Genomic DNA, 13,771 nt, shown 5'->3' on the forward strand with positions numbered 1-13,771 from the left:
GAAAGCACCCGAAGTGGTCCGTGAAGTCATCCTAAAATTATTAAATAAATGACGATGAGATCTGTCAGTTTAAATTTCAAATACATTTTGCTTATTTAGTGGATTTTTTTGCACAACTAAATAAATTGAACCTTCAACTGCAAGGTTCAGGAAATATGAAATTGGAAGGCACTAGCAATATATTTGCATTTGAAAATAAAATCAGTGCGTTTATCGCTAAAATCAACCTATTGATCAGCAAAGTTGAAAGAGAGAATTTTTCTTTGTTTGATACATTGAACCCTATTATTGACAGACAGTGTGCTGAGATGCCCACCACTGGCCGAGCGGTTCTGTTGCTAAACACTGGGAGTTTGGTCGCGGGTTCCCGCCACGTTTGAACAGGGTGGCCATGTGGTGTTTTCCGGGTTTTCTCCACGTTTGTAACACCTGAATAGGGGCCAGTTTCTTTTAAAAGACCTCCCGGAAGGCATTATTCCCACGTGTAACATCGTGTCCCAGAGACGGCAACGGGAAACCTCTCTGGGTTTAACTTTCCCTAGTAAATACCTTGGCACGTTATTAACCTTACTAACCTGCGCCAGGTGTCGCCGTAGTCCGGTAACGGATATAGAAGGCACAGAGAAGAAGTGTGCTGAGATTAAAGGACAAATACAAAAGAACATTACATTCCATTTGCAAAACTTGAAAAATGAATTCAATCGCTATTTTCCTGACTGCAAGGACAAAGGTATTCGGAAACTGATCCGCAATCCTTTCATAGTCAATATTTCTGAGGTGCTGGATGAAACACAAGAAAAGTTAATTGAAATGCAACACGATAGTAACTGCAAGGATACTTTTGAGACAGGAATTAATCTTGAAGATTTTTGGAGCCAAAAAGCTATTGCTTCCTCTAAAATTCGAGAAATCGCTTTAAGGTACCTAACTTTATTTTCAACCACATATTTTTGCAAGCAAGGATTCTCAGTGCTTTTGATAATTAAAAATAAACATCGAAATCAGTTGGATGCCAGTGCCGACATGCGTTTGGCTTTGAGTAGCACTGAACAAAGAATCCAGCAGTTGGTAAACACTATGCAGTTACAAAAATTGCACTAAAATAATATAATTAATGTAATATTTTCGCAACTAATATAATACTCTTGGTTCCGAATAATTTTGTACGTGTTTAATTTATAGAACAACCTTATAAGCACTTATATTACTGCCAAACAGCTCGTGGTCCATGGCAAGAGAAAAATTTTGATAAATGGTCCCTTATCACTAAAAGGTTAAGAACCACTGATGTAGACTATCCAAAATGGTGTCTTCACTTGTCTTTATTTCATCTTGTTCCTGTTTTACATTTTTTGGATGTTTTATAGTAAGTGTTTAAATTTGTAACATTCATTAAAAATTTTGAAATGTTTAAAGGCTTTAGACTGCTTCTGACTTTTTTATCTCATTTTTGTAGGATTTGATAGCATGCCTGAAAAATGTTTAACTTGAAAGGAAATTTGGACTTGTTTGGTGATTCTAGCATTCCATTATTCTTTGTAACATGAACTCATGCAACCTGCTTACTTGATTAATTGCACTCACTGCTAGTCAAATCATTGTTGTGAATAAAACTATTTGCTTGACTAACAGAATCATTTAAGCATTCATCAGATCATGAAAGGACCTCCAATGGTTTATCATCAGGCTTGAAGTGACATTTTCTGGTAGTAGTTCAAATGCTTGCCTATTAGAAGGTTGTGTTAATGACTATCCCATGTTTTCTGTGAACTGAACGTTGGTAAAGTGCAAATTATATGCCACTTCACGTGATTAGTACTTTGTTAGCAAATCCTATAGATATGGATAGTTAGACTATGTAGTGTTTACCAATATATTACAGTATTGTCAGATTTCTTTTATTGTAAAAGGTTAACATATTTAGTAGCTTCTGTTTTTAAGACTAACATACAAGACTGCTTCAAAATGACGTTTTGCCTTGTACACAGAGTGCTAGGCATTACATTGCAAAAACTAAAAAGTCAGACTTAATGCATCTGAGTATGCCTAAATTATAAATTAATCAGTGTTGTGCAGAAAATTTCTGATCTTAACATTTTCTGGTTCAGCAAAAATTCAAAAACATGTTCTGAACAATTTAACTTCAAAAATAAACTTTTGTCTATTCAAACGTAATGTTTCAAGATTTAGTCAGATTGATCTGCATTCAAAAGAGAAAAAACTAAATTTAATAAACAATTAATTATCTGAAACATTTGAATTAATGTCATTTCTAGAAATATTTCCAACACCTATTATTCTGTACTTCTTTAATTTAGCCATAATAAACCAATCAAAATTTGCCTTAATAAAAATTAGAGACACTTATCTTTACAGTTCATTTAGTTTAACAAAGTTAAAATATTATTATTAAAAAGTTTGCTGTTCCACTGAAACAATGCAGAACAGCAACCACACAACTATAAATTTCCTTTAATCACATTGCTCCATCTCGTAAACATTTCAAGCAATAATTTCAAAATCTTTCTGAATTTAATATTTCAATCTAAGAAACCGAATATAACAATAAGTTTATCTGGAACAATGCTAAAAATTAAACAATTCAAAACCATAAATACTGTCAAGAATTTTTATTCTAAAACTAGCAAAAATTTACATTTATTTTATAATATTAAACATCAAAATAACCAGTTTTTAATTTTGACATTTTATAGTTTTGCTGTTTTCCATAACAGCATAGTTAAAAGCTTCATTTTAATGTCACAGAAGGTGGTAGTAGTACAACTGTATTTTCTCAAAATATCGAGAAAATTTCTGAATTGTCAAAACATTTCTCACAACTAATAAGTCAAAGTGCTAAAAGAATTTTTCCTGGCAGTGGGTGCCCTGAATTTTCAATTTGTTGAAAGTACCAAAATAAATCCCCCTATACACAACCTGTGCAAAGTCCAAAAATTTAATAAAATTTTAACTATAAAATATCAGTACTAGACAAAATATACATATATTTTAACAATAATCAGTATAAATTTCAAATAAAAATCACCGATTTTAATATTTACAACAATAAAATTGGCTATAAAATTTACAAAAGTTTTTAAGTACTTAAAAATTTCAAAACAGTTAACCTAATTAAGGATTTTTCTTCTAAGTTTCCTTTAATCAGCACCAATCAAATCAATCAAAGAGTGGATTTAGGGGATGCTTAAGGCATAGCTACACCTCTCTTCTAGGAGTTTTCCAAATAAAACCAAGTATCTCAGGTAGTAAAAAAACTTTAGTGGCAGGTACATAAAGGAAATAATATGACTTAAAGATTTCTGGATCCACTATTAAATCAATCACTTACAATTTGACAGTGGTGTTTTATACATTACTGATTTGCATGTTGAACATGTTTACAGTAGAATAAAATGTTTCTTGACTTGTTTCTACTAATATCTGATTACAAAAATGTAGTAAAATATTATTTAATATTTTAGTCATGTTAAATTCTAAATTAGTGGGATGCAATTCCATTTCTTATTCATATATTGTGAAATTATTTAAATGAAGCTCTAGCTGGAAAGTGAGAGATAACTGTCAAATTTAACATAGGATAGACTAAACCCTACAACTCAATCTTCAAAACTCAAAATAACAAAAACAAAATGAAAAAAAATAATGTAAATTAAATAAAACTACAGCTCAATCTAAATAGAGCATTGGATAAGTGAGCAGTTCACTTAAGAGAGCATTCTCCCTTGTTCCTGATTTTCTTTCCCCTATGTTTTACATTAGGGGGACTCCATCAGTTAACAGAGCATCTGATGGTAGAGCATTCTGTTTAAATTAGAACTGTGTCAGCAGCAATTTTAGAACAGTAGTCTGTATAATCTAATGAAGCTTTATAAATTCCACACTACCCAACACTGGAGTAAAGTTAATTATGATAGCATAAGCGCTAATGGATAAAGAACTATAAATTATTGTCAATTGCTACCTTTTATAGTGCGCATGCCTAATAAGACGTCATTGGGTAAACATATTCAAATTTTGAATAATGTTCCTTTTTAATGGCTTTTTAACGGAAATTCGTTGCCACTTGAAGAACCATTTGGAAGGTTCGAAAACATTTGTGAAAATCTAATTTTTCATTTTTTGATGTTGATTTCACACCGGTAACAGGCTTTGAGGTACGTAATGAAGCTTTATAAGGTTTGCAATAGCCTGATTAGTCTGGCAATCACTTGCTTGTAAGGCTTTCAGATCAAATTACTCAGTATTTAATTATAAGTATTGGTGTATAATTTTACAGTACATCGCCACCCATAGCACTTGGCAACAGGGTTCTCTACATTGTGATATATGTTATATAGATATTTGGTGAAACCTTCCATTAGGTCAGTTTCCCAGTCGAAAGATTTCTTACGGAATCGTAAAGAACAAATTTTATTAGACACTTAGGAGAAGCAATTATATATGTAAAAACGTATCATAAAATATGTATGATAAAACAGTACAGATTACATGGTATGTCCTCACAGAGACAAAGCAAGAAGTGATTAGCAACTAGATTTCAGAGTTCACATAACCTTACTTTAAGGTAGTACTATGTTTATTTGTTTTTATTCTGTACATTCCCATTAGAAATCATTTAGAAATTTGGAGCAAGAATGTTCACATTTTTTCAGCTGAAAAATTCTATACCAGCTGTACCTACTGTATTTCTGGAAAGTGAAAATATGTTTACTAGCCATATCTTATAATATAATCGAGATGGGTTGATAATAATAATAATAATAAACTCTCCCGTGGTCACCACCTGGTCGTGGTGGGAGAGCCCAGTAATTTTACTGATCCATAGGGCAATGCAGGCTGGAGCATAAGCTCCTGGTAGGGACACCCATGCCAGTAAGGTCTATGGGGAGAAATGAAGCTAAGAGCACACAGACATTTTGTGGAGATATTTATCATGGTAGTAACCAGATCAAAGTGTGATACCAGCTCGGACGTCGCCCGGGTTAACAAGGTCTGCATTCGTAGATTAGGCAGAGGCTCACGTTTGAAAAATAGGCCATAGTTTTCCTTGGTTGCCAGTGGCAAAAGCAGCACTGGTCTAAGCATGGCTACCGTATGCCCTCAACAGAAGTGAGGAATCAACCTAGCCCTTGTGTTTCTGTGGCAATGCACCCACAGACCACAAAGGCTGGCAAACCATGCCAATGGATGAAATAGACAATAGAAATGAACGAGTTTATCATCTATACTTACTACACCATCACAAGACTCGAAACAAACACGACAGTGTATAGACAACAACTATACCATAGATTCACACAATATCCTCACCTCACTGTCACCGAACAAAGGGTTGTTGATCAAAAAAGAACAATTATACACAACAACCTTATTCCACAAACAACACTTGAACTTACCAAACAACAGGTTGCTGATCAAATACATCAACAGACAGAAACATTTAACATTAATGAAGATCAAGTAACCTGTCTGGATAATCCAGCAACAAGTACTGATTACAGCACACTCACAACAACTACCACTAATGATACTACAAACACTTCCTCATCCACCACTGATAACATGGACATAGATTTAGTCAATACTCTCTCACTTATATTTCAGGAAACACTCACTAAATATACAGGCACAGATCCCACACGACGACCACGAATACCAAAAATCAACACGTCAAAGGTGGTAGGAAAGTTTTACTGATCCACACTACCCAAATATCCAACCAAAAATATTCAAATTTTAAACATTAAAAATTGTTTTTCTAAAAATAAAAATAATAAAACAGAATTTCTTCAGTTGGAAAATAGACACGGGTAACTGAGCCACTACAGACCTGCATGCAAATAACATTAAATACAGATTTTATTGTGATATATGAATAACATTATATGTAGAATTTTAATTTGTATGATCAAAGACTGATCATTGAAGACTATTAGGGACTGACAATAGAGTTTTGTATATTCAATGAGAAGGATTTTTTAGGCTTTTTATCCAATTGAATGTTTTTCACTGCTTCCTTCTTGGAAAGGAGAAAGGGTAATAGGAAAATGTTATAGAAAACAGTTGCAGAATACTTCAAACAATTGTTAAGAAAGAATAATTAATGTATTATCTGTAATTTTATTTATTCAAGTGATTGAGTAATAAAATCTGGATTCACACATTGTAGCTTTTTTTATTCTTCTAGCTTTTATTTTGTTTTAATGTTGAAATATAATTTTTTTTATACTCTTGATATAGATTGCTTTGAATTCAGAGAATGTTTTCATTTTCTTTACTGCGTATTTATGGCGTAAAAATTTTTTTTGTGATGGGTTATTCTAAATAAGATTTTAATTAATGATGAACTTTAAAAATTTGCTGATCTTCCATCTACCTTTCAAATAATAGTTAATATATAGTGTGGAAAATGATTTTATGATAGAAATATAAATAATTTTCTAATTTTATGAAGAATTAATCACATCAATTTAAATCCAGTTTCTGTTGATTTTTGGGTTGTTACCTTCACCCACATGGCTGATGGTTTGCATAAACTTAGTATAGGTAGGTGCTGAAGAGCTCAATAGCCTACAACCACTAGCAATAGATTATTGTGCAAGCTGTCATACCAACATGGTATCTCCTTGCATATCATATGTGAGTCATGTGCAAACCAGTAATACACATGACAATGCTCAATTAAAAAAAACTGAACAAGTATTAAGTTTTATTGTTCTCTTTCATGACTATTTGTTCATTTACCCTAGTATTAGTCTGACGTGTGTGTGTTTTTCTGTTTCATCCAGTTTTCAACTGCTTGTGACTGTATTTTTATTCTGTATTTACTTTTAAAGTCATGTGGGGAGGTAGTGGGAATCAGAACAGAATGAAGGATAGAAGAACATTACTAAGAAAATGCTAATCCATGATGTTCTATGAGGCTGCATTCCTAATTGTTATATATATTTTTCATGTTATAAAAGAAATACAGTTTATATTCTTCAGAAACATTTAATTAGCTAAATATTTATTTTAATATAAAATGTTAATTTTTTCAAATACTTATGTTTAGTTTATTATAGATAATTATAATGTTTTGTATAATTGTATATTAATTTATTGAAGAAAGAAATTTTATCAATATCTGTTATATGAAAATTTAAATATATATATAGACTAATATATGAACTCTGTTATTTTTATAGGGAAAAATATTTATGGATAAATAAAATTAGAAGAATAAATATTCACATTTCCTTCTGAATTCTCTATTGTTATAAACATAATCTTCCAATTAATATAACATATTGTGTGATAGGATCCTCCTTTGGGAGATGAGTGGGCGTAAGTATTTAAAAATTAATCTATGTATGATGTAGAGATAATTTAATTTAAATGTAGAAATTTATAAACAGAAAAATGAATGAATTCTAAATAATTTGTAGTCATACTTTTTATTAATGGTATTGGTATAAAAAATTATTATACTTTTTCTAAAGTTGCCAGTAGCATTAAAGATATTGAATTCTTTATTTGATCAAATGTATTTAAAAATGATATTTATGTTAAATGACAGAAAAAGTATTGAAATATGGCAGTACCGAACGGAATTTACTTATGATTTTATAATTATTGTTAGATAATATATTCAATGTATTCCTGTGGATGTATTAGTTGAATCTAACAACTTAAAATTATTGTGATTGCTGAAAAATGTAATACAGTAGACTGTTGATAAGTCAAACATACTCAACTTGAAATTGTTAACTGAAATTTTATTCTTTGTCCTGACTAAACTCTTATACACACAATGTATTCTGTTTTTTTTTATAAGTCAAAGTAGCTTTAAAATTACATTTCACTAATTCAAAATTTAAGATCCGAAGACTTTATTTCATGGCTTTTTGTGTTCTTTTTCGTTCTCAAGGAGATAGATGATGATATAACAAAGTTGAAGATTGGTATTGTATAGAAGTATGTCTTTGATTGCAAAGGCAATGTAAAATTTTAACATTCTGCACTTAACTCTTTAAGCTCTGAAAACTCATTTCATCTCTGTTGTTAATGTCTAAATTGTTTTTACCTCTCAGGCTACAAGGGAAACTTGTATAGCAAAACTAGCCTTACAACTTTTCAATCAGTTGATTTTGTTTTTAACAGATAAGGCCGATTTTGCGTTTAAAGAGTTAATGATCTTATTTTTATATGTAAATTGACCAATTAAATCTTATCACTTTAAAATTGTTATTTTTTTAAATTTTTAGGTTTTGAAAATTAAAAAATTAACGATTTCAAAATACAGTGAACTCCTGATTATCCGTGTGCGGATTATCCGTGCATGAATTTAATTTAAAAAAAAAAAAATGTAATGAAGGTAACGATTTGATTTAAATTTTGGAAAAAAATGACAATACTGGATGCAATACATGGTGTATCTCAATCTTGGAGCAAAATAAAGCCAATAACACTCGTTCGATTGTGGAGGAAAATTCTACCAAATGTAGAAGGTGATTTTTTGGATTCTATCAAGCCCGAAACAAGTGAAACAGTGTCTGAAATAAGTGAGCTAAGTGCAAATTTACATGGCTTTGAAAATGTTGATAGAGAAAATATTGAGGAGTGGTTAGAACAAGATTCATATGATGGAGGTTTTCAAATAATGAGTGATGCGGATGTTATTTCCAATCTCGTTCACCCAGAAGAGCAAGAGAATGAAACTGAAAGTAGAGAAGAAGAAATTATCAATCGCATTAGTCACAACACTGCCCTGAATTCTGTTGACACTTTGTTGGAATACATCAACCAATGGGAATTCAAGTATAATGACATAACAGCTCTTAGAAAAATTCGAACTGATATTAAAAAGTCATTAAAAGATTCCTGCAAACAAACCAAAATCACAGATTTTCTTAATAATGAGCATTAAATTTGTTAAAATAATTGTCTGTCTCAGAAATGTATAATATGTTGTATTTTAGAAATAAATAATTATAATTCGGATTATCCATGCCACCTCTCCCCACCATTAGCCCGGATAATCTGGAGTTTACTGTATAATGAAAACATTTGTCATTTAGAACTAAACATTTATACAATATAAATTTTACTAAAGTTTGAATTGTGCATGTTGACCATTTTCATTCAGAAACAGATAGAGATGGTAAACAAGTAAACTAAAGATTTAGTTGTTAGGAGAAAAGGTATGTCATGTACTGTGGAGGAAAGTAAAAAAGAAAAATTCAGAAATTGCAAAAGAATTTGGCATTTCATTGAGAACTCTCTCAACATATCTAAAAATCAAGGAGAGGATTTTGAAAAGCTTCAATGAACAACAAATTCAGACAGAAAAGAAAATAAAGTGTAAATGTCAGTATTCAGATGCTGAAGTGATTTGTACAGTATAGAGCAGGGGTTGTCAAAGTGGTAGATATCAACCCCTGGGGGTTAACGGAAAAATTGAAACTAAAAATCACAAATATAACTATACATATTATGTTTTTGAATATTGTTTCAATGAATTTAATAGTACAGCATTTCGCAGATTTAGAAAATATTGATACCCCAGAATGGATTGTGGCGCCATTTTCCGCGCTAATTCTTCGCAGATAAAAGGAGTCGAAATCCCGAGTAGATACAGATGAATTATCACAAGATGTCGTAAGATCTACCATTCCGATTTTAAGAAATTTATTCGATTTTAATTGGTTTTCAGTGTATCTTTAAGGAACTTTTTTTTAGAAAGGGCAGCTACGTAGCCTATAATGGAAGGTCTGGATGTCTGATTCTTGGTTCTGGAACACTAAAAGAAAATAAAAATGGTGATTGCCTAAATTTTTTGGAACGACTGTCTTCTAATTGTTTAAAGAAATATATTTATTCATCGGACGAAAATGATAACCCAAATATTGCTGTTTGCTAAGGATCATCAAGCTCACCCATCTCACTGATTGTCAGTTACAAAAATTATTAACATACATACAATAAATGTAAAATTAAAAGAAATGTATTAAAATAGTAAGAGCTTTTTTTTGCTTGTAACACACTTTTTGGTGGGGGATCAATATGAGATTTCGAAAAGTCGTAGGGGGTCGATGATCAAAAAAGTTTGGCAAGCCCTGGTGTAGAGACAAGAATATTCCTATCAATGGAAAACTTCCCAGTGAAAAAGCTGAACAAGTTGGACAACAGTAAAGGTATACCACATTCAAAGAAAGTAGTGGGTAGCTGGACAAATTTAATAAGTGACATGGAATAGTTTTCAATAAAATTTGTGATTGAAAGTAGAAATGAGAGGGAATTGCTTGAAGTTGTTGAAAAGTTTACCAGAAATTTTTCAGAACTATAGCCTGGACAAATCAACACAGATTAACAGGTTTATTTTTAAATGTTTACTGGACAAAATAATGGTGTTGAAATGTGATTTATGTCATGGAAGTAAGAAAAAAAAGCAAAGAACATGTAACTCTTGGGAGCAAAAATTATAGGTAATGAAAAATTGCCATTATCATTAATTAGAAAATCTTTAAAACATCTGCTTCTGAAATGCCTGAAGATGTTACCTACACAATATGCAGCAAATAAGAAAGTGTAGATGAGATCAGAGTTCTCCTCTATCTGTCTGAAAAAGCTAGATACTTGTATGATTGCTTAAAACAGAAACATTTCTTTTTTTGTCAACAGTTACAATGCACATTTGATAATTTCCACTCTAAAAGCTATAATAGTTTCAATTTTTACCACCAAATACAGTTTCTAGATTGCAACCTTTGGGTCAGAGAATTACTTGAAACTTGAAATTATGATAAAGATTGTTGTATGAAAGGTGCATGTTATTGAAGATGGATCATTTGAATTTGCTGTGAACCTGCTGAATGCAATGAAAATGACTAACAGTGCTTTGAATGATGTTCCACAAAGCACCATGCCAAATTGATAAACAAAAGTAAGATTTAGTCACCTAGCTCAACGATTTTTGAATAAATTGGAATTTTCATCAGAATCCATCAGCTACAGCAAAGAAGACTGGGAAAATCTCATTACGTCGGTGAGTGATGAAAAAGTATTATTTGAAGATTTTTTTAACATTGACCTAGCTATCTGCAGACATTTTATCTTAAATCAAAGTCATTGCTGAAGAAAACAAACAAGCAATGAAGATGAGAAAAAATAAATTATCTTGTGGACAAATATCCTCTTCCCCCATATGTAGAGAAGCCAGAAAAACTCTGTAGAGACTGTAAAAGAGACTTTCTGGAAATTATATCATTCATAAGACAGCATGCTTTTGAAGCAGTTGACTATTGTTGAGCAACAAAACACTGACAATAAACTTGGACAGACTTTTTTCACTAATAGTGTCAATATTTCATTATTTTGCACATATATGTATCCAAAATGTAATGTATTTAAATATAACTATATTGTTTGTATTGTAATAATTATGATTTCAGTAAAATAATGGTAGTTTTCATAACTCAAAATTCGTTAACTAGAAAATTTTTTGTTCCTCTTCAAGTTACCGAATTTACAGCATTATATATCAAACATAGAAATGTTTAATTATCTGCTATTATTATATATTTTAGCCATTTCAACTTTGTAAATAAATTTATTAATTTATTGCAATTGATATTCTTCATTTTAAATATTTAAAAATACATGTAGTCATTTATGGTAATGTTGTCTAAGTAACTTGTAACATATAATTATCTGGTAATTATCAGTGTTGATATTTGGGATTAGTGATTAAATGCACATTAATAAATACTTTTTTGTATTAAATACTATAAATAATAACTGTTTTTTCAAAATTATAATTTACTATCTTTAAATAATTTTTTGTAATTTATGTTTTCATGATATTTAGATTGACTATCATAATTATTTAAGTTTTTATTTTTACATTATAATGACTGAATATATCATCTTTATATACATACACACACACACACACACACACACAATATATATATGTATGTGTGTGTGTGTATATATATATATATATATATTCTTGTAACTATATATAGGCCTATATAGTTACAGGGTGTCTCATCAAGACCACATAAACTCTGCGGAGTGAGAATCTTTGCTCTGAGTACATAAAAAATAACCCAAGAACCACCATATTTCTACAACCCAGTTTTCAAGCAAAATGTGAAAGAAAAAGAGAAAAAGTATGATATCACATCCAGTGCACAGTAAATAAGCTTTATTGGAAACATGAACATTGGTACTTGCATATGACACTCTGCTTACATAGGAAGATGCTCAAAATTATCTCTGCACATATCAAGGCATGCATGCACATGCCATAGAATGGCTGACTGCAAACAATCCTGAATCCTGCATTGTATTGTCCACAAAAGTGAACACAGCATGAAGACGAGCAACCAAGTTGCTTTCTGTGGTAACTGGGATTTGATATACCAATTCCTTCAGATGGTTCCATAGGAAGAAATCCAAAGGTGTCAGATCTGGCAATTGTAGCAGCCACACAAGTGGACACAGCAACTGTGGGTATTTCATATCTAACCAATCATGTACAAGATAGCATAAATGTGCCAGTGCTCCATCATGCTGGAACCATAGGCCATGTATTTCCAATAAGGATATGTCATTGAGGAAATCAGTTAGTGCATCACAGCAAAATACTAAGTATGAATGTCCTATGAGCTATTTTGGCAGCAGGTATGGTCCAAAAATGCAACTGCTCAGTATTCAGGCCACACATTTACAGACCAGTGGACCTGTTGTCTCTGTGGGTGGATTGCATAAGGATTGGATTCTGACCATACATGACTATTGTGACTGTTGAAGACTACAGAAAGCAACTTGGTTGTTCATCTTCATGCTTCATTCACTTTTGTGCACAACACAATGTGGGATTTTTTGCAGTCAGTCATTCTACAGCTTGTGCATGCATTCATGCCTTTATGTGCAAGTACTGATGTTCATGCTTCCAATAAAGCTTAATTACTATGCACTGGATGTGATGTCATACTTTTTCTTTCACATTTTTCTCAAATACTATTGGTTCTAGAGATATGGTTGTTGGATTATATTTTATGTACTCTGAGTGAAGATTCTAGCTCTGCAGAGTTTATGCAGTCTTGATGGGGGCACCTTGTATAGTAAAATCTCTAATCTTGAATCCTATGTCTCAAATCCTTCCTTAAGTCAAACTGGATTGTCAGTCCCAGTGAAGACCTATAAGTATAATGTATTCTTTTACTACTGAAGTTGAATGAAATTTCACATATCTATGTTCTCTCTCCTTAAATCAAAACTAGTCAAACTCAGCAGGTGCTAACTAACCTAAGTTAATTAAATTCTACAAATCCTTTTGGCACATTGTTTGATAAAGTATGTTTAATACCAATTGAATACCCAAGTTCATCATCATCATTAGAGTTGTCAGTTTGGCAGAAAATTTGCTAAATCTAGCCTTCCTGTAACATCAAGTGAATCAACAGTTATATTCTCCTCCTAGCAGAAATATGCAGAGAAGGGACACTACGACATCTACAGCTAAAGTTTTTTCTTTTAGTGATTTGATTTTTAATTTCCATTGGAGAATACTGATTTTTTTCATAATACTGTACATATTTCTATTGGAGCAGTGTTCTTCATTTGTGGCAGCTATCTTGAATTTTGTCTTCAACACTTTATGATTTGGTCTTTTACATTAACATTATCTATTTGCTAACTGCCTAAATTTTTCTGTAGATAATTTTTGTAATATATTATCTAAAATTTGTGTTTTTAATTA

The 13,771-nt window shown here is 31.4% G+C and overlaps 1 protein-coding gene across 1 annotated transcript in view; it reads left to right on the forward strand.

The window, feature by feature from the left end:
* The window catches only part of LOC136968480 (SH2/SH3 adapter protein dreadlocks-like), a 37,863-nt gene that overhangs the window by 9,972 nt on the left and 14,120 nt on the right, over positions 1 to 13,771 (forward strand). Inside the window, 1 exon segment of the mRNA XM_067262461.1 lies at positions 7,209 to 7,347. Within this exon segment, the coding sequence (XP_067118562.1) occupies positions 7,338 to 7,347 (10 nt within the window). The 5' untranslated portion in view covers positions 7,209 to 7,337.

This window comes from Centruroides vittatus, unplaced genomic scaffold (assembly GCF_030686945.1).
Source record: "Centruroides vittatus isolate TY-2023 unplaced genomic scaffold, ASM3068694v2 contig_1033, whole genome shotgun sequence".
NCBI lineage: Eukaryota > Metazoa > Arthropoda > Arachnida > Scorpiones > Buthidae > Centruroides > Centruroides vittatus.